General features: G+C 45.0%; 1 protein-coding gene across 2 annotated transcripts in view; it reads left to right on the top strand.

Annotated features, from left to right (window-relative positions):
• The window catches only part of exoc6 (exocyst complex component 6), a 149,786-nt gene extending 141,758 nt beyond the window's left edge, over window positions 1-8,028 (top strand). The window contains exons 23-24 of one of the 2 annotated variants that reach the window (XR_008811869.1): window positions 6,502-6,815; window positions 6,887-8,028. Coding sequence is in view for 1 of the 2 variants with exons in the window: in XM_056297792.1 (XP_056153767.1) it covers window positions 6,502-6,634 (133 nt within the window). In the remaining variant the exon portion in view is untranslated. The remainder of the gene's footprint in view (window positions 1-6,501; window positions 6,816-6,886) is intronic. The other variant, XM_056297792.1, reaches the window with a different exon arrangement.
• The last annotated feature ends 14,583 nt before the right edge of the window (window positions 8,029-22,611 follow it).

The following is a 22,611-nucleotide window of genomic DNA, read 5'->3' as shown; positions in this document are numbered from 1 at the left end:
CAGGGGGTATGTGCTGCTTTCTGACTCTTCCTATAGCTGCTTGTCACACTGTGTGCATAACAATTATAGTTTAAAGGTGTGTGTGCACGAAGCACCTTTTTGTAGCAGGGAAATGCTGGTAGGATGCTGGCAAGTGCTGGGAGAGACCCCTGGAAAGTACGTTGGTATGCTGGGAACAACTAGCTTTTGCGTACTCTAACACCTGATTTATGGTTCTGCATTGAGGTGACCATGGGGAGGGCAGTCACAGGTGCCTGCAGCATAACATTTGATTCATACTACTGCGTCACTACAACCCCAAAACTGTTAGCGACACCACAAAATTAGATGGCAGTGTCATGTATTCTGTGCCGTAGTATGCACGACATATCGGGCACCGACGTAATTGTGTTGACATTCTCTCACATTCAATGGTCAGACCCTTCAGTTGACTGGTAACAATGACGGCAAAGAAATTGCTTTGCTAGATGATCAGCAAGAGCTACCTTTGTTGGCATTTTTGAGCTGAGAAAATTACACTGGAAGAGGAGGTGGTCTGTAGATCAGTGGACATCAACCCTCCATAAGTATTGAACCTCCATAATGCTGTGTACTGGGGTCTTGGGGAAAACTGAATATCCAGAGAAAGGGGGGTGTGGTCAGAGATAACAATAGTATTTAACCATCCACACATTGGAAATTAGTTTGGCATCAGTGAAATAATAATCGGTCTGAGAGAAAGACTGATGCCTGTGTGAAAGAAAGGAATATTCCTTGATGTGGGAGTTGTAGAATCTCCAAGGACCAATGCAACCATTCTTGGACATGAAACCAGAAACTGATCTCAACATTAATGATGGGTCAGGTTTGGGGACTAGATCAGTCTAGATTGGAATCAATTATACATGTCATGTCCCCTCAAAATAATGAGGTTGTTATTTAATGAAGGGAGATATTCAAACAGCTTATTCATAAAGTGTGCGTTGTCACAATTAGGGGCATAAATATTAACTGATAAAATGGGAACAGTGTGCCCGAGACAATTAAATATCTGCTGTTTTTTTATCAGATATAACTTTGGAGGATGACAATTGAATTGGCTTGCTAGTTAAAATAGCAACACCTCTCCCTGGCTTGAGAGATGAAATTTGAGTGAAACACCTCAGATACCCCTGGGCATTTTAGTCTGACCTGGTCCTTGGGTCTTCTGCAGAAACACTAGGTCAGCTTTAAGTCGTTTCAAATGAGCAAATACCCTCGATCTCTTAACAGGGCTCCCCCTACCCTTAATATTCCAGCTCACAAACCTCACAGAAGAGCCACTGTGTGGGATTCCTGAATTGCTAGTATTAGTGGCCATTTATCAAGTACTTAGAAAGAAAGTGAGCATGAAGCCTACCCCCATCACCCGGAAAAGGAGAAAAGAAGAAAAAAAGATGAAGAAAAGAAAACGAAAGCAAAAAAAAAGCAACACAAACCGCAATCGGACAGAACAGGCCAAATACCAAACAGCCCCTCTGCCGTAGCTTTTATAACGACCCCATTCCCAAACCATGGAGAACCCAGGGCCAACTCCACAAGGAGTCACATCCTTAACAGACATGCTTACAGCTTTTGACCTAACAGTAGCAGGCAGATTTAGGTTTGGGCTCTTGCAAACTTAAAGATAAACAACAAGGCATCAATAAACGCATTCACTTCGACATCATATAACTTGGTGTGTGGAGTACACAGTTAGTAAGTGTCCATACTAATTGAGAGGTACATCATGAACAGTATATGATTTTTCTCAGTTCTCCTGCGGGCCCAGTGTTTTAATGAATGCCCTGGCATCTTATGGTGATTTAAACTCCTTCTTGGCACTGTTAGCCATAACACGGAGACACGCCGGGTACAGCAAACCAAATCGTATCCCCGTTATTGCATGGAGCTGGTGCCGGGTGTCATTGAAGGCGGCTCGGGCACGGGCTCTCTTCCCCGTATAGTCGGGAAAGACAGAGATGACCATGTCTCGAGTCTTGATCCGTTGTTGGGCTCTGGCTCGCCGCAGAATAATAACAATCCATATGATAATGTAGTCAAGTGATTATTGGGCGAGGGCGCTCACCGGATTTCGGCTTCAGCTGGAGAGTTCTGATGAATGCAGTCCAAGAAGGGTTCTTTCTCCAGCTTAAACGCCTGCTTTAGCAGAATGGAGATAGCCACTGCAGCGGAGGAGTTGGTTGAGTCCTTGGGAATACCCACTATCCTTATATTGTTGCGCCGTGATCTCACCTCAAGATCTTCGCATTTATTTTCCACTCTTCCCAGTTTGGCTGACAGTCATTCCACTTAAACCTGTAGTGTGGCGATGTCGTCAGCGCACGTGGAAAGTGAGGTTTCCATATCACCAATAGGGCTGCAACTAACGACTATTTTGATAGTCGAAGAATCTATCGATTATTGAAACGAATAATCGACTATTCGGATTATGAATCGCACAATTACTCAATGGCTCTTATTTAGCTATCAGCTTTTAAATTTAGCTTGAGGTTGTTTTAGGCATGTGATAACTAACAATAAAGACAATAAAGATGAATACTTCATTCAAAAATACATCATTTAATGAAATTTCCTGCTGATACAAAAGATAAATAAAAATTAATTTCCAATATCCATTTTTTCTGTCAAAATTTAAAACCAAGGATAAGCAAAGTAGCAGCAATAAAATACAACAAAACTACAGCAGTTTTCCCTTAATCAAACAAATCAAACAATCCATCTATATTTAAAAGAAATAAACAAGAGGGCGTAAATGTCTACCTGGGCCATGCTTCATCATGGATATGATAAAGCTACTATAATCCCGATTTTGGGATAAACGGCAGAATTCTCAGTTTGAAGAAACGAATTAAGAGTCTTTAGGTTTATGATTTAATTAGCTGGATAACCATCCAAAGGAGTTGAATCAAGTGCAACTGGACTTGGTATATATCCGTGAAGACGTTCCGCCTCTCATCCAAGAGGCTTCCTCAGTTCGTGTCTTTGTGACTAGACCAAGCTAGTCTGACTGGCTGCTGATGAGACTCAGATATTTATCCTCTAGGAGTCGTTGTCAGAGCTATAGATGTCCATGGCTCTTTGTGTCCCGATGTTTACCAACGCCCTTCGCTAACAGAGCCATAGATATGAGTGGCTCTTTTGTGTACCGATGTTTGGCCGCGCCCGTCGCCATCTGAGCTATTGATTTGCATTTGTTTAGCAGCGACGGTCGTTGGGGGTGTTAGTTTCGACTTCATTGTTCCTGGATAACATACAACACGCGGTGAAATCACACACTGAATTTAACGAAACGAACCATTGTAAGACTGGCATTTAGGAAGGAACACGTTTTCAGCATTTAAGAGACAGACAAGACCCATTAAGTCAGTGGATCTCAGACTCGGACCTGGGGGCTCCCTGCGTATGTTGGCTTTGGTTCCAACCACAATTGGCTATCCGATCTTTTTAACAATCAATATGTGTGGTCGAAACGTTAACCGAGCTTATGACTGAATGGCTTGCCGTTATATTTTTGGAGTATCGTTAAGCGAGTGCGCGAGTCTTTACCCTTTAATATGGTTAGGCCACATTTGGAATGTGAACAGGATCGTTGTGACTAATACGTTATTATTTGCTAGCTACTATGTATGTTCAATGCCATTAGCAATTCATTGATCAAGAGAAAATGCATTTTAAAATAGAAAACGTTACAGCTCATAACGTGAAGTAACATGGCTTTTAACATTAACTAGCTAATTAACTAGCTAACTAACTTACCGAGACGAGTCTTCAAATAATGCTGATTCTACTACCTGTAGCTCCATCTTGATGGGTGATAGGTTCTCGCTCAAGGCCACCTGGAGCTCGGTCTTGAAAACAATCGCCATCTCGTTGCGAAGGGAAGAGAAGGTAAAGTATTGGGTAAAACTTACACCAAAAAAGTACAATACGTGTGCCTTGGAAAGGATTTTTTTCAAAGATTATTGCGGGAGCCCCGAAAGGCGCGTCCTACTTGATTGATCGCAACGCCGGAGTCCAAATTACCTGCATTTATGCACAATTTTGTCTTAAATATGGTCTGTTCTTCATCTATGTTAGAATAATGAACAAACACAATCTTTTAACTGACACAAATTATTGTATTGTTTTTGTCCATAAATGCTAAATGGACTGCATTTATATAGCTCTTTTCCAGTCTACTGACCACTCAAAGTGCTTTACGGTATATGCCGCACAATCACACATTCATACACCGATGGCGGAGGCTACTATGCAAGGTGCCAACCTGCTCATCTGGAGCAGTAAGGGATTCAGTGTGTTGCTCAAGGACACTTGGATATGCTCTCTGGAGGAGCCGGGGATCGATCCAGGAACCTTCCAATTACTAGATGACTCGCTCTACCTCCTCAGCCATTCCGCCCCATATTGAATACATCATTCAAACATTCACAGTGTAGGTTGGAAAAAGTATGTGAACCCCTAGGCTAATGACTTCAACAAAAGCTAATTGGAGTCAGGAGTTAGCAAACCTGGAGTCCTATCATTGAAACGAGATTGGAGGTGTGGGTTAGAGCTACTTTGACTTGCAGAAAACAATCCAACATTGTGAGTTTGCTGTTCATGAGAAGCATCTGCTGATGTGAACCATGCCTCACAAAAAAAGATCTCAGAAGACCTATGATCAAGCAGAGGCTTCCGTCTGGCCACTCTACCATAAAGGCCTGATTGGTGGAGTGCTGCAGAGATGGTTGTCCTTCTGGAAGGTTCTCCCATCTCCACAGAGGAACGCTGGAGCTCTGTCAGAGTGACCATCGGGTTCTTGGTCACCTCCCTGACCAAGGCCCTTCTCCCCTGATTGCTCAGTTTGGCTGGGCGGCCAGCTCTAGGAAGAGTCCTGGTGGATCCAAACTTCTTCCATTTACGAATGATGGAGACCACTGTGCTCTTCGGGACCTTCAAAGCTGTAGAAATTAATGTGTACCCTTCCCCAGATCTGTGCCTCGATACAATCCTGTCTCGAAGGTCCACAGACAATTCTTTTGACTTCATGGCTTGGTTTCTGTTCTGACATGCACTGTCAACAGTGGGACCTTATATAGACAGGTGTGTGCCTTTCCAAATCATGTCCGATCAAGTGAATTTACTACAGGTGGACTCCAATCAAGATGTAGAAACATCTCAAGGATGATCAGTGGAAACAGGATGAACCTGAGCTCAATTTTGAGTGTCATAGCAAAGGGTGTGAATACTTATGTACATGCAATATTTCCGTTTTTTATTCTTAATAAATTTGCAAAAATTTCTACAAAACCTTTTTTACTTTGTCATTATGGGGTATTGTGTGTAGATTGATGAGAGAAAAAAAGTAATTTAATCCATTTTGGAATAAGGCTGTAACATAACAAAATGTGGGGAAAGTGAAGGGGTGTGAATACTCTCCGGATGCACTGTATATGCAGCACGTCTGGTTTATGGCCTGGTTTTGGTTTCAGCTTTGCTCAGGTTAATCTTTTGAGTCATTAAGATCATATTGGAATTACCCTCTCAATAAAGAACAAACAGTAGCTAGTCTGTTGTGAATAAAAGCACTTAGGCTTCTATTGTGGGCTCGGGATCAGTAGAAGTAGTAAATAGACCATGTAATCGACAGCCTATGTGTAGTTTTGATGGAGTGGCACTGTAGATGTCCCAATGGGCTCCACTCTTTCTTTTCTCCCTCCTCCCCTCCTCCACGTGGCCTCTGGGTCGGAGATCAGTGGCAGCGTAGGAAGGGAGAAGAGGAGCAGTCTTGAACATTTTTGGGAAGCACCCATGATGCCCGAAAAAAGGCGGCATGTCATCATTGTTTACAGAAATGATGGAGGAAGAGCTTGTGGTTGTGGCGTCGGGGTGTCAGGAGCTGTATGGCGTGAGTGATTACAAGTTATCATTACAAAGGAAAGATAACTTGTGGGAGTACAACACTGTTAATTGTTAGGGTTATCGAACGGTTATGAAACAGAAAGTCAGTACTCGGCCTTAAATAAATAAACAATAAACAGTATGCAGTAATGGACAGATGAACTACACTAGCATGAACACAGCCAAGCTCTTATTTAGGATGCCGGCGGGGTACTTCCTCCCAACACATGTCAGCATCCTGCCACTGTTTCTCTACCAGAACCAGGAGCTAGGTGGACCTGCACCCTTACCAGACCTACCAGACTTACGACTTATCTTTCTCCTCTCTCACTTAAACGGTGTACTAAACAGTACAACTGCAAGTCAAACAGGAAAGGCTGAGACAAACTCATGTCTTTTCCACTTATTTCTGTCCTTTTCTCTCTGTCTCTCTCGCTCTCTCTCTCGGGGAGTGTCCTGAGATGATTTAGATTCTGTGAATCTTGTGTTACTGACCATGTTGGTCTTTGTGTTGTAATTTTTTTGCGATTCTTATTAAAGTATTGTTGAAAGTCAAAAGTCTCTCTCTCTCTCTCTCTCTCTCTCTCTCTCTCTCTGTAGAATGAAGGATACAAGCAAGAAGAACAACATCTTCTGTCAGTTTAGGAAAAATGACAGGGACAAACAGAAGCTGATCGAGACGGTGGTCAAACAGCTGAGGAGCCTGGTCAATGGCATGTCACAGCATTCCTAGACACACATGTAAGACAAAGACACACACATAAGACTCATGTAAGACACACACACACAAGTCACAAACAGAATGTAAACACATGCATTAAAGGACGTATGGAAGGACGATATCATCAGCATATCATCATTGCACAAGAGATGGATGACCTACACACACACACACACACACACATAGAATGCAGGTGTGCATACATACACACACACACACACACACACACACACACACACACACACACACACACATAGAATGCAGGTGTGCATACACACACTCACAAATACGTACACAATAAAAACACAAATGGAGCACACAGGTAGATTACATAATTAGGGGACAGCTAGACACATGCACACTTACACATGCACATCACATGAATAGGCAACACAACCTGCACAGTGTACAGTGCACACAGCCAACTAAACACACTCTTACCAACACGTATTATAGGTGCCCTCACACAGATGCACCCTGACATGCACTGCTTCCCACACTCTGCAGAGGATCCTGCAGCCCCGCTCACACACACAGGACCGCATGCCACACCTGGTGTCACTCTACTCATGCATCCAACACAAGCCCCGTGAAGGTGAAAAGAGGACAATACCATGGAAACGGTCAAGCAGCAGCCAGACCACATGTTCAACGCAAGAAGCACTCCGCCGCCCCTCTTCCGCATCTGTTGAGTTTCAGTCATGATGTGTCTGAAGTATATCGTACAAGTCTGGGAAGGAACACATGAGTTTATCCTTCATCTTGACCAGACCACACTGACTGGATGAGGGAACTGGCTTCCTGCTGGCTGTACTTTGACTGGACAAGGAACTGGCTTCCTGCTGGCCGTACTTTGACTGGACAAGGAACTGGCTTCCTGCTGGCCGTACTTTGACTGGATGAGGAACTGGCTTCCTGCTGGCCGTACTCACAGCTGCAGGTTGTCAACCTCTTCTCTACAAGCAAAATATCAGCCATCCTTCATCATCCAAAACAAAGCAGCGAACTGTGGCGGCATATCGATGCAACACTTTTCACTGATTTCTGCTGCCTCAGCGCTCTGTGTGGATACTAGTCGATGTAAATAAGATACTTAGTTCTTCAAATTAACAGTAAAATGTTTGTAATGTATTTTTAATTACTACAATGAGACAAAACTATGTTTTGTACATATGTCAGAGTGAAGTGACCGTGGTCCCGCAGGGTGAGGGTCGGTACAGAATGTAAGGGAAAGGAAATGCACACTCCACCGTGGAAGTACTGCGACTCTGAGGTGAACGTGTACATTTTACCTGGATTTGACATTAAAGTGTACATACGTAGGACAGTCATGTTTTGATTGAAGGTTTTAGTTGAGTTCCATCTTCTACCATTAAAAGAATCAGTCAGCTCTTGCTGCCGCAGTACTTCAGTGTGTACTTGTACGTGTGTATGCATGGTATTTAGGCTCACGTATACTCAGAGTTAAAGTGAGGAATGATGGATGGATGACGTCTGGAAAGACTGATGTTCATGAAAGAAGATGAAGTTATCATCCAACTACTGAGTGGCTTGGTTGGGTTTTTCCCCCGGGTTTCATTATACTGACATTATACTGACAGACGGTAAGAGAGACGGGCTTCAGTGTTTTACTACAGACACAGTAGCTGTTGTAGAAACTAAAGGAACCCAGTCTCTCAAGCCAGTAGAGGACATTCCCCACTCAGGACATTCTGGACTCCACAAAGTGTGCCGTCTTTGTGAAGTTCAGTTGGGAATATTGTATCGACTGATGGAACTCAGTATTGGAAAAGAATGAATCTGTATGACTTAAATACACAAATTCCACACACCTCCTGTACAGTGTGTACATGCAGCTGTATTTGATTTCTTCTGACAAAGGTGTTTCCTTATCTAATGGTGGGATCGGTTAATGTGCTGTGTTGTGAGACAACATAAAGCCAGGAGGATTTACCATCCACAGCTTCTGGGAAGAAACTGCCCTTCAGGAAATTCATCCAGTGCAGTACTGGCTGGAGCTGATTTAGAATCAGAATCAGAATACTTTATTCATCCCCGAGTGGAAATTGGGTTCTATTGCAGACACTCTCTAATAACTAAAAACTAACAAGATAAGAAAATAGAAACATAAACAAATAGAAATAAAGATAAAATACACTACTACTGCTACTTCTGGCTGCTCCCGTTAGGGGGCGCCACAGCAGATCATCCATTTCCATCTCTTCCTGTCCTCTGCATCTTCCCCTGTCACACCAGCCACCTGCATGTCCTCCCTCACCACATCCATAACCCTCCTCTTTGGCCTTCCTCTTCTCCTCTTCCCTGGCAGCTCCATATTCAGCATCCTTCTCCCAGTATACCCAGCATCTCTCCTCCACACATGTTCAAGCCATCTCAATCTTGCATCTCTTGCTTTGTCTCCAAACCGTCCACCCTGAGCTGTCCCTCTAATATACTCGTTCCTAATCCTGTCCTTCTTCATCACTCCCAGTGAAAATCTTATCATCTTCATCTCTGCCACCTCCAGCTCCACCTCCTGTCTTTTCATCAGTGCCACTGTCTCCAAACCATACAACATAGCTGGTCTCACAACCATCTTGTAAACCTTCCCTTTAACTCTTGCTGGTACCCTTCTGTCACACATCACTCCTGACACTCTTCTCCACCCACTCCACCCTGCCTGCACTCTCTTCTTCACCTCTCTCCTGCACTCCCCGTTACTTTGGACAGTTGACCCCAAGTATTTAAGCTCATATTTCATCATCACCTCCACTCCTTGCATCCTCACCATTCCACTGTCCTCCCTCTCATTCATGCATAGGTATTCTGCCCTTCCTGACGCAACCCTCCCCATTTATCCGGGCTTGGAACCGGCACTAAGAATGCACTGGTGTGTGCATCCTCAGTGGCTGGATTAGAAATAAAGATAAAATAAGAAATAGAAATAACAGCAAAATATATCAACAAGCACGGTGCACATAGCACCCTATCTATACTGCACTACTGCAGCACACAACAACAGCACAAACAAAACCTGACAGTACTTTATATATATAATATACAACATTTCTCCTTGCCAGGGTAAGGTTTAGCACTAGAACGACTGGGATTTTACTCCTACCTAAAACGACCATGGGCGGTCAAAAGACCGCCGGTTTTTAAACTCTATATTGTGTCAAGATAAATACCCAACTGAGATATTAATGCATTAAATATGTTAGGGTGTCTGTTATGAAACTAACTGAAACCAAAATGATAATTTTAACAACTTTAATACTATTTTTCAAACAATTTAAAATGGCGGCTGTCCAACGTCTGTAAATACTGCAACACCTCGGTGGTAGTCATGGTGCGTCTGTAACGGCGTCTGTAACCAGACATGTTGGACATAATCAAAGATCAAGTTTAGACTATTTCTCTGCACTGGAGGGCGCTAGTGTGTTTCTAGGGCAGAGCAATGAACTTCACGAAGGAAATGATGCGACCAACACACGTCATAAATACTGACATGACGCACACGTGTGTTACGAGGCAGTCATGTTGACCGCTCATGCTGGTTTTAGGTAGGTCTTATCATAACTTTTTTTGTACAATTGATCTAAAATTCATTTTCATGCAAATATATGCAGTTTTAGGAGCATTCACGGGGCGGCAGGTCTGTATCTTTTTTTTCACAAAGTTATTAAACTTTGAAAATCCAAATCCGTCAAATTGACGGCCTTGTCGTTCGGGTGTTAAATGGGAAAGTCTGGTCTCCTAACTTTAAATCCTGTAGAATAGATGCCTCCTGATGTGTTGCGCAGGAACATTTGAATTAGAAAGATAAATCGAGTCATATGTCGGCTATGTCTCGGCTCAACACTCTGGAGGGGCTGAACCGAGGGGCTGTTTTGGGTAATCAGTCCAAATTCTCCTCTTTTAGCCAAGAAGGAAAGGACAGCTTGGCAGTGTACATTTTAGGTTCTAGTCACATTATGAGTATTCTTTTTCTTCCTCATGGTTTTTAATGGAACAAGATTTTTCTACATTTCTGTATTTAGAACACCCCTAGAACTGTCAGCACTGTCAGTTTTCCTAAATTAGGCCACGTGTTCTTACTAGCTTGCAGTTTGGCAGTTGCGTTTGGCTATACTGAGGTATCCAGTCACTGGTAGTTTGTCATGTTATTTGTTGAACTGAAGAACCAAAACCACTATCGAGCCCTGTGGGGAACCATTGAGGGACTTGATACTGGGGAACAAGATGGTGTAATTTTAATTGAGGGCCCAAATTTTATTCCCCATACTGCCATATTTGTCAGAGTATCCTTTAGGAAAATACTTGACCCCTTCTAGCTCCAGGGACACCACACGAGCTGGGTGACCCGTCTTCCCAACCAGAGAGAATAGAGAACGTTTCCCTTTGGGAAGCAGTACAATCACTTTAGTGCAGAAGTACATCCTGACGTGCCAGATGTAAATCGTATGTTGTTTGGCAGCAACAGAAGTTTACAGACTGATGCATCATGAAGTGTCAGCAATCTGTCGGGGATTTGCTGACGACAGCGGCACATCCTTTTCTAAGAACTTGGCTTTGGCTTTGTGTGCATGATATCAAACAAAGCACCCAAGTAATGGAGAGGATTTCACAATCGACCAGACGCAGGCTTGACTCCGGAGATTTGTCACAATATGGACCATGCATGAAATTATCCTCATTCCCCTCCTGTAAATCCTGTTGTGAATAGGGTAAGCACATTACTGCCTGAATGCTAGCTAAGACTTGTATAAACTGTAGAAATATTTCACCTTACAAGGAAGCAACCCCCAAAACGAAGAGTGTTATGTTGTCACTCATAACAGTTACCTAACTGCATCCTGAAGTTTGTATTTTTTTCATAGCTCTAAAATAAAACTCAAGATGTTTTCCACAAAACAGCAATAATAAAGCAGTCCATGTACAACTTTGCTTGCAGACTGAGGTTTCATTAGCACCTGTACCGTTAGTGGACGACTCCTGCTGAGAAACGTTTAACCATCTGGATGTGTTTTTATTCTCTTATTTATTTCTCGGGGAGTTGTCTGTGCTTTACCTTCAGCAGGCATTTTGCACTGAAGAAAGTTATTTAAGTTTTTATTTCTGATCTTTTTAATAGTTGCTTGTAAATGCCATTGTACATAATGCATATTTTGTAAAGGAAACGAAACTGCGGTTGTCTGCTCTGAATAAAACAGGAGGTTGACACTTTGATATGCATCTCCTCTGACACCCAAAATAAATGTGATCGACAGCTTTGATTTCCCGTTTGTCTCTTATTTAGCGGACACGTTTTAATGTAAGGAGTAAGAACTGCTGAGTTGTGTTACCTTACATCCTCTTGCACAGTTGAAACGGGAATGCTCAAGACCTTGTAAACATTCCAGTATAAGCTTCCTGCTGCAGGAATTGTTTGAAAGATTTCAGTTTCACCAGTCAAGGAAGATGCCACCTATGATAAAAGACCATTTCTTTCTGTTTATGTTAGTCAGTCAAGTTGGGGGGGGGGGTAAATCTGAAAGATCAAGTTGGCTCTGGGCCACTGCCAGGGCAATGAGACTTGTGATAGTCACAGAAAGCATGGGATGACCTGACGAAGCAAAGTTTTACTTAGCACATTTACAACTCTTCAGTGTTCACACCTCTAGACGGGTTCCAGAACGGTTCAGCGAGCAAGGGAACTCACTAAAGTACGACTTCTTCCACTTATACTATCAACTCTGTCCTTTTTGTCTTGATGCATGCTCAGTACTCCAGGTAAGGAAATCACAGACAGGTGAATCAGTTCATCTGAACACAACGTTTCTCCAAATAAACGTGTCCAGATGGACTGATTCACCTGTCTGTGATTCCCTTACCTGGACTCCTGAGCATGCATCAAGACATACTGAGAGAAAAATGTCTATCAATAAACGTGTCCAGATGGACTGATTAAACCTTCTGTGAGTTTCACAGAATTGTTTCATCATCATCTAAGTGACCTCTTCACTCTCAACTGACTGCATGTACCCCCACCCTTATAAACAATACAGTGACTGCAGGTGTCCCACCCTTATAAACAATAAGGGTGGGCTTTGTATAACACTTGGACTTTTTCAGACTCAGAATCAGCTTTACTGGTCCAGTGTGCCAATGCATACAAGGAATTCTAGCACTTACAGACGGCATTCACACAAAAAACAAAACAAAGCAGAAGAAATAGTTAGATCAACAGCCAGACATCGGAGGCAAGCATGTACGTATGCACAGCAGGTATGTCACCATTATGGAGAGTCTTGCTGTGGTTGAGTAATCAACAACTTATGTATGCCCATATGTTACGCCATGTCACTTATACACGATACTGCCCATACACTATACCACAAACCATACCACAACTCCACAACCCATCTTGCCCATATACCATGCTATATCTACTACTACTGCTACTACTACTACTTTCGGCTGCTCCCATTAGGGGGCGCCACAGCGAATCCGTTTCCATCTCTTCCTGTCCTCTGCATCTTCCTCTGTCACACCAGCCACCTGCATGTCCTCCCTCACCGCATCCATAAACCTCCTCTTTGGCCTTCCTCTTCTCCTCTTCCCTGGCAGCTCCATATTCAGCATCCTTCTCCCAGTATACCCAGCATCTCTCCTCCACACATGTCCAAGCCATCTCAATCTTGTCTCTCTTGCTTTGTCTCCAAACCGTCCAACCTGAGCTGTCCCTCTAATATACTCGTTCCTAATCCTGTCCTTCTTCATCACTCCCAATGAAAATCTTATCATCTTCATCTCTGCCACCTCCAGCTCCTCCTCCTGTCTTTTCATCAGTGCCACTGTCTCCAAACCATACAACATAGCTGGTCTCACTACCATCTTGTAAACCTTCGCAATCATAATCACAGCACTGTAAGATGGTGACAGATGTACTCTTAGCCACCTCCGTTGAGAAACGCTAGCCTAGGAGATTCTGCATCCACCTTGAAGTAATTTTTATTTATATAGCACTTCTTCACAGTCATGAAGTGCTTCACAATGAAGGAAAAGGAAAATAATACAAAGGTATAAAAGATAAACAAAAATCCATACGCCAAACAATAATAAGCAAAGTGCATATTAAATGAAGACTAAACAAAAGCCAGGCTAAACAGGTGAGTTTTCAGCTGCTTTTTAAAACTGTCCATTGAGTCAACAGACTGCAAAGCCAAGGGCAGATCATTCCACAGTTTAGGGGCAACTGTGAAAGCTTGATCACCCTTGGTTTTGAGCCTGGTGTAAGGTACAGGCAGTCAACATTTGTCAGAGGAGCTAAGTGATGATGATGTCGCGTAGGGGCAAATTAGACCGGCAATCTAAGGGGTGCCTGACCATTCAATCACTAAAACCTTAAACGTGACCCAATATTAAACTGGAAGCCAGTGTAAGGACACCAGAATGAGATGAATGTGAGAGCATTTGTAGTTCTGGTTAGAACTCCTGCAGCAGTGTTCCTGGTCACCTGTAGCTGATCCAGAGAGGATTTGCCGAGCCAAGTAAAAAGTGAGTTACAAGAGTCTAGGCACGTAGAGATTAATGCACAAATATTAATTTCCAGTTCGGCACTCGACCCAACAGGCCTAAGCCTGGCGGTGGACCCAACAGGCCTAAGCCTGTCAGGGTTTCTCACATTACGAAAGCAGGAATGAGTCAGCGTCCTGACACGAGAAGTAAAGGACATGCTATGAAAAAATAACACCACGGCTCCGAAGACTGGAGCGGACGGAAGAGGAAAGGGGATCCAAACTAAGTCTGACCTTAGAAATCACACTATCTGGGGCGATCATAAGGACTTCTTCTTACCAGTATTTAGCTGTAAAACAGTTGTCCTTGATGGCTGTCATGAAGAACCAGCAGTTCATCAGGGTTTGTGAGGGTCGAATGATAAATACAGTTGCATATCATCTGCATAGCAGTGATATGAGTGCCATCAAAACTACTAATAATATGCCCAAGAGCAAGCATATATATATGTGTGTGTGTGTGTGTGTGTTTGTATAGGGCAAATAAAATGGGACTCAGGACTGAACCTTGGGGCACACGACAGCACAGGGCAGAAGGAGCAGACACAAACTAACCACAGACTCAGAAAACGCCTATCTGACAGATTAGAGTAATAATAGTAATAATAACTAGTAATAATAACTTGGGACCCGGCTTGACGTAGGGGAGCAATTTGTAACTGAAACCACATGAATACCAACAGACACAAGAACATTCTTAAACAAGAATGATGGTAAGATATGTAGGAGGGTGAGGCAGGTTTCATATTACCCATAATGTCAGTGAGGTCTGTGAAAGAGATTGGTGAGTAAGTATCCATGAGAGACAGGCAGAATGCAGATATATTCAGCGGGGTAGATGAAGGGGAGATGTTTAACCCGGCATCCTTAACCTTATTCACAAAAGGAGAAAGAAAACCTTACAGCCGTCAGTTGAAACTACAGGCCCAGTTGGCCCAGTTGGCCCAGGTGGTGAGGCAGGGCTTACATTGTTACTGATAGTGTCAACGAGGACCTTGAGATTGCCTTGAAGACCAGAGCAACTACCCTGTAACTCCCGAGCAGCCAACTAGTACACCTAACAACCACCACAGGCACACCCTAGAAACCACCTTGTAAAACCCAAGAAATTACTCAAAACAGAAGTGATCTCAGAGAAAATGGCAGCCCCAAACTTCCAGCATTGCTAATCAGCAATTGGCTGAATTCCCCTCAATAAATGCACCTCTCTGCTTACACGGTTTTGTCTGTTCTTTGCTTTTGTTTAGTGTAATAATAAAAAAAAGTTCATTCAATACAGAAAATGTGGTGTTGCCAGTTCAGTAGGTAAAGCACTGCACCAAAACTACCCGGGTAAGGTGTTCTGGTCCCTCTGAAAGTGCATGCAGTTATTTCATCCAAGACTGCATAACAGCACTCTTCAAATGGCGTCATCAGATTAACTGTATATATTCAAGCTTGAGGAGAGGCTTTTCTCACTGATGTATCTGTAAAATCAGCGATGAAGGCTTTCAGCAAATGTGTCATGAGGTGAACCACGTCACTAAAATAAGACTGCTGCAGTGCACTTCCCTCTCGTTTGTTTGTTTATGTGTATACTATGCTTGTGTGTGTATATATAGTTCTTCTTTCTCTATGTTTTACACTCGTGCACCTCATTATTGTGATTATTATTATTATTATTATTAACAGTAATGTATTTTTGTTATTATTGTCATATTTCCTTGACCTAAGAGCTCATCTCATCATCAGCCGCTTCTCCAGGGTCGGGTCACGGTGGCAGCAAGTTAAGTAGGCCACTCCAGACGTCCAGGGATCACCCAGCAACGCCCTCCAGCTCCTCCTGGGGGATCTCAAGACGTTCTCAGGCCAGACTGGACATGTAGTCCCTCCAGCGAGTTCTGGGTCTATCCCGGGGTCTCCTCCCAGTTGTCCGTGCCCGGAAAACTTCCAAAGGAAGGCGCCCAGGAGGCATCCTAATCAGATGCCTGAACCACCTCAACTGGCTCCTTTTAACGTGAAGGAGGAGCGGCTCTACTCCGAGCTCCCTCCGGATGTCCGAGCTCCTCACCCTATCTCTAAGGCTGAGCCCAGACACCCTACGGAGGGAACTCATTTTGCAATCTCACCCTTTCGGTCACTACCCAAAGCTCATGACCATAGGTGAGGGTTGGAACGAAGATTGACTGGTAAATTGAGAGCTTTGCCTTCCGGCTCAGCTCCCTCTTCACCACAATGGTCCGGTACAACGTCCCCATTACTGCTGATGCTACACCAATCCGCCTGTCAATCTCCCGCTCCATCCTACCCTCACTCGTGAACAAGACCCCGAGATACTTGAACTCCTTCACTTGAGGCAGCAACTCATCCCCAACCCAGAGGGAGCAATCCACCATTTTCCGGTAGAGAACCATGGCCTCAGACTTGGAGGTGCTGACTCTCGGAGACAAGGGACAACCTCGGCAGAGTCCGACATCCACCGAAAACGTGTTTGACTTTGTGCCGAGAATATGGACACAGCTCTCACTTTGGTTATACAAGGACCTTGGAGAATCACCACCTTAACTTGGTGGAGGGGTTTGAGTGTCCCAGTGATCCTAGGACCTGTGTTGTCATGGGCAATAGATCCTGGTAGGGTCTCCCAAGGCAAATGCACTTTGTTGTTTGCACATTGCGGAGCTCGTACCTTTTTTCATTTCACTGCACTCGGGACTTGTACTTGTGTATACACGACAAATAAATCTCTTTAATCTTGAATCTCGAAATTGGTCCCAGGGGAGGAGCCAGACTAAGATTCCCAAGGAACCCAATGAACAAACACCAGCAGAGCTACAGCACCTCGCCCGGAAAAGGGAAACCGGAGCCCCCTCCTGGAGCCAGACCTGGGAAGGGAGCTCGCCGGTGAGCATCTGGTGGTCATACGTTGGCCCGTGGGGCCTGGTGGGGCCCAGCCCAAAAACACAACATGGAGCCACCACCCCATGGACCCACCACACACGGGATGAGCATTTGGGTAGGGTGCAATGCAGGCCGGGCGGCAGACAAAGGCGAGGACTTGAACTAAGATGAGGTGCTCAAAAGACTAAGTGGGGGGAGGGCAGAGGGAGGGGGGGTGGATGGGTTCAATAATGGAACAATTTATGTTAGTGCAGTGTTTTATGATTCCTAAAATGCTAACAAAATATGTTTTGAAAAATATATATGATGCAGTTCACTTGAGACGCTGGATTTTTAGCACCACCTGAACATTGCCTGAAAAGAAAGACATATTATGGCTGTAAGACAAAAGTGTGTTGTACATTTGTGAGAGTGCCATGGGTGGAGTCCACAGAGGGAGGGTTGGTGTACAACATGAACTGTGTTTCTGTAAACGAGGTAAGACGATCTTCATCCTTCTCATTCTCCCTTCACACACAGGTGATCACCCTGCCATAAACTGTGGCGAAGGTCCCAATCTAAAGAAGACCATTGGTGCCCCCTTCCTCTGCTTCCATACACACATGAGGAAGTAGAGGCAGTACTATGTGCCCCACATCATCACTTCAGCCACATACCCCACATCATCACTTCAACCATGTGCCCCACATCATCACTTCAGCCATGTGCCCCACATCATCACTTCAGCCATGTGCCCCACATCATCACTTCAACCATGTGCCCCACAACATCACTTCAACCATGTGCCCCACATCATCACTTCAGCCATGTGCCCCACATCATCACTTCAACCATGTGCCCCACAACATCACTTCAACCATGTGCCCCACAACATCACTTCAACCATGTGCCCCACATCATCACTTCAGCCATGTGCCCCACATCATCACTTCAACCACGTACCCCACATCATCACTTCAACCATGTGCCCCACATCATCACTTCAGCCATGTGCCCCACATCATCACTTCAACCACGTACCCCACATCATCACTTCAACCACGTACCCCACATCATCACTTGAGCCATGTGCCCCACATCATCACTTCAGCCATGTGCCCCACATCATCACTTCAGAGGTCGCCGCTGCCCACAGAATCCCCCCTCTCTCTACTGTCAGAGGACATAAAGGACTTTTCACAAACAAGGTCATCACGTCACTAAATGTGAAGGTCCACAAAGCAGGCCCCTTTGTGACCTTGCATCTTGTTCTGCCTTTCTGCCTCTCTCGCCCCTCATACAAACACACGGTGAACTTTGACCCAGGTCAATGTTTGAATGTTTGATCACACGAGGATCTCAGTCGCCGGGGATGTAATGAGGCGAGAGATTTGGAGAGAACTCTATTATCACTGGGCACCAGCCTGGAGCTCTTCACCATCCTGCTGCTGACGCCACAGGCGCATACATTTAGACACACACACACACACACACACACACACACACACACACACACACACACACACACACACACACACACACACACACATCTGCCTGTGGAAGCTGACTTGGCTCTCTGTATCATGTCAGTTCTTCAGAACATGTGGACACATGCACTGGTTCAACTCCATGTGCAGGTCTTCTTCTCCAGGTCAAACTCAATCTGCATTTTCCTGAAAGTGGTCGTCTGGCTGTCCTCCCTCTGCCCATCCCTTCACCTCACTGTCCCGCATGGCATCAATGCAGTCATCCACTCCAGCTCCTGTTAGCTTTACAAACCCACACACAGAACATCAAATAACCCCAACGAATAATTAGCTGGCTATTGTTTACCTTAGGGGGGCCGCAGAGTGTGCTCACAGTGCTCAGCCTCCCTGGGACAGTCTACTCTAGGGTGCTCGAAAGGAGGCTGCAACCGACTGTCGGACCGCGGATCCAGGAGGAACAATGCGGATTATTCTGTCCTGGCTGTGGAACAACAGACCACCTCTTTACCCTCGCAGAAGTGCTGACGGGGGCCTGGGAGTTTGACCAGCCAGTCTACATGTGTTTTGTGGACTTGGAGAAGGCTTACGACCGTGTACCCCGGGGTACTCTGTAGGGGGTACTGCGGGAGTATGGGGTACCGGGGCAGTTGATACAAGCCACCCGGTCCTTGTATAACCAATGTGAGAGCTGTGTCCGCATTCTCAGCACAAAGTCAAACACGTTTCGGTGGGTGTCGGACTCCGCCAAGGTTGTCCCTAGTCTCCGATTCAGTTTGTGATATTCATGGACAGGATCTCAAGGTGCAGCCAAGGTGAGGAGTGTGTCCGTTTGGGGAACCTCAGAATTGCATCTCTGCTCTTCACAGATGATGTGGTTTTGTTGGCTTCATCAGAATGCGACCTCCGGCGGGATGAGAGTCAGCACCTCCAAGTCTGAGGCCGTGGTTGTCTACCGGAAAATGGTGGATTGCTCCCTCTGGGTTGGGGATGAGTTGTTGCCTCAAGTGAAGGAGTTCAAGTATCTCGGGGTCTTGTTCACGAGTGAGGGTAGGATGGAGCGGGAGATTGACAGGTGGATTGGTGCAGCATCAGCAGTAATGGGGACGTTGTACCGGACCGTTGTGGTGAAGAGGGAGCTGAGCCGGAAGGCAAAGCTCTCAATTTACCAGTCAATCTTCGTTCCAACCCTCACCTATGGTCATGAGGTTTGGGTAGTGACCGAAAGGGTGAGATTGCGAAATGAGTTTCCTCCGTAGGGTGTCTGGGCTCAGCCTTAGAGATAGGGTGAGGAGCTCGGACATCCGGAGGGAGCTCGGAGTAGAGCCGCTCCTCCTTCGCGTTAAAAGGAGCCAGTTGAGGTGGTTCAGGCATCTGATTAGGATGCCTCCTGGGCGCCTTCCTTTGGAAGTTTTCCGGGCACGGACAACTGGGAGGAGACCCCGGGGTAGACCCAGAACTCGCTGGAGGGACTACATGTCCAGTCTGGCCTGAGAACGTCTTGAGATCCCCCAGGAGGAGCTGGAGGGCGTTGCTGGGTGATCCCTGGACGTCTGGAGTGGCCTACTTAACTTGCTGCCACCGTGACCCGACCCCGGAGAAGCGGCTGATGATGAGATGAGCTCTTAGGTCAAGGAAATATGACAATAATAACAAAAATACGTTACTGTTAATAATAATAATAATAATAATAATAATAATAATAATAATAACAATAATGAGGTGCACGAGTGTAAAACATAGAGAAAGAAGAACTATATATACACACACAAGCATAGTATACACATAAACAAACAACCGAGAGGGAAGTGCACTGCAGCAGTCTTATTTTAGTGACGTGGTTCACCTCATGACACATTTGCTGAAAGCCTTCATCGCTGATTTTACAGATACATCAGTGAGAAAAGCCTCTCCTCAAGCTTGAATATATACAGTTAATCTGATGACGCCATTTGAAGAGGGCTGTTATGCAGTCTTGGATGAAATAACTGCATGCACTTTCAGAGGGACCAGAACACCTTACCCGGGTAGTTTTGGAGCAGTGCTTTACCTACTGAACTGGCAACACCATCATACAGTCTCCCTCTCAACACGGATCAGATTCAGGTTCTTCCAGCAGGAGTCATGTAAACCTCCACCATCATGGCTCATGTAAACCTCCACCATCATACAGTCTCCCTCTCAACACAGACCAGATTCAGGTTCTTCCAGCAGAAGTCATGTAAACCTCCACCATCATGGCTCATGTAAACCTCCACCATCAAACAGTCTCCCTCTCAACAAGGATCAGATTCAGGTTCTTCCAGCAGACTTCATGTAAATCCCCACCTTTATACAATCTCCCTCTCAACACGGATCAGATTCAGGTTCTTCCAGCAGAAGTCATGTAAACCTCCACCATCATGGCTCATGTAAACCTCCACCATCAAACAGTCTCCCTCTCAACAAGGATCGGATTCAGGTTCTTCCAGCAGACTTCATGTAAATCCCCACCTTTATACAATCTCCCTCTCAACACGGATCAGATTCAGGTTCTTCCAGCAGAAGTCATGTAAACCTCCACCATCATGGCTCATGTAAACCTCCGCCATCATACAGTCTCCCTCTCAACACGGATCAGATTCAGCTTCTTCCAGCAGACGTCATGTAAATCTCCGCCATCATACAGTCTCTCTCACCACGGATCAGATTCAGGTTCTTCAGCAGAAGTCATGTAAACCTCCACCATCATAGATCATATAAACCTCCGCCATCATACAGTCCCTCTCTCAACACGGATCAGATTCAGGTTCGTACAGCAGACATCATGTAAACCTCCACCATCATACAGTCTCTCAATACGGATCAGATTCAGGTTCGTACAGCAGACGTCATGTAAACCTCCACAATCATACAGTCTCTCTCACTACGGATCAGATTCAGGTTCTTCATCAGATGTCACGTAAACCTCCACCATCATGGATCATCTAAACCTCCACCATCATACAGTCCCTCTCTCAACACGGATCAGATTCAGGATATTCCAGCAGACGTCATGTAAACCTCCACCATCATACAGTCTCACTCAACACGGATCAGATTCAGGTTCTTCCAGCAGACGTCATGTAAACCTCCACCATCATGGATCATGTAAACCTCCACCATCATACAGTCCCTCTCTCAACGCGGATCGGATCAGCTTCGTACAGCAGACGTCATGTAAACCTCCACCATCATACAGTCTCTCTCACCACGGATGAGATTCAGGTTCTTCAACAGATCCACCATCATGTAAAACTCCACCATCATGGATCATGTAAACCTCCACCATCATACAGTCTCTCTCAACACGGATCAGATTCAGCTTCGTACAGCAGACGTCATGTAAACCTCCACCTTCATACAGTCTCCCTCTCAACACGGATCAGATTCAGGTTCTTCCAGCAGAAGTCATGTAAACCTCCACCATCATGGCTCATGTAAACCTCCACCATCATACAGTCTCCCTCTCAACAAGGATCAGATTCAGGTTCTTCCAGCAGACATCATGTAAACCTCCACCATCATACAGTCTCCCTCTAAACGCGGATCAGATTCAGGTTCTTCCAGCAGACGTAATGTAAACCCCCGCCATCATACAGTCTCTCACCTCGGATCAGATTCGGGTTCTTCAGCAGATGTCATGTAAACCTCCACCATCATGGCTCATTTAAACCTCCACCATCATACAGTCTCCCTCTCAACAAGGATCAGATTCAGGTTCTTTCAGCAGACATCATGTAAACCTCCACCATCATACAGTCTCCCTCTAAACACGGATCAGATTCAGGTTCTTCCAGCAGACGTCATGTAAACCCCCGCCATCATACAGTCTCTCACCTCGGATCAGATTCGGGTTCTTCCGCAGATGTCATGTAAACCTCCACCATCATAGATCATGTAAACCCCCGCCATCATACAGTCTCTCTCAACACGGATCAGATTCAGCTTCGTACAGCAGACTTCATGTAAACCTCCACCTTCATACAGTCTCCCTCTCAACACGGATCAGATTCAGGTTCTTACAGAACACGTCATGTAAACCTCCGCCATCATACAGTCTCTCACCTCG

This window comes from Lampris incognitus, chromosome 17 (genome assembly GCF_029633865.1).
Source record: "Lampris incognitus isolate fLamInc1 chromosome 17, fLamInc1.hap2, whole genome shotgun sequence".
Classification (NCBI taxonomy): domain Eukaryota; kingdom Metazoa; phylum Chordata; class Actinopteri; order Lampriformes; family Lampridae; genus Lampris; species Lampris incognitus.
This window is presented reverse-complemented; position numbering and strand designations above follow the sequence as displayed.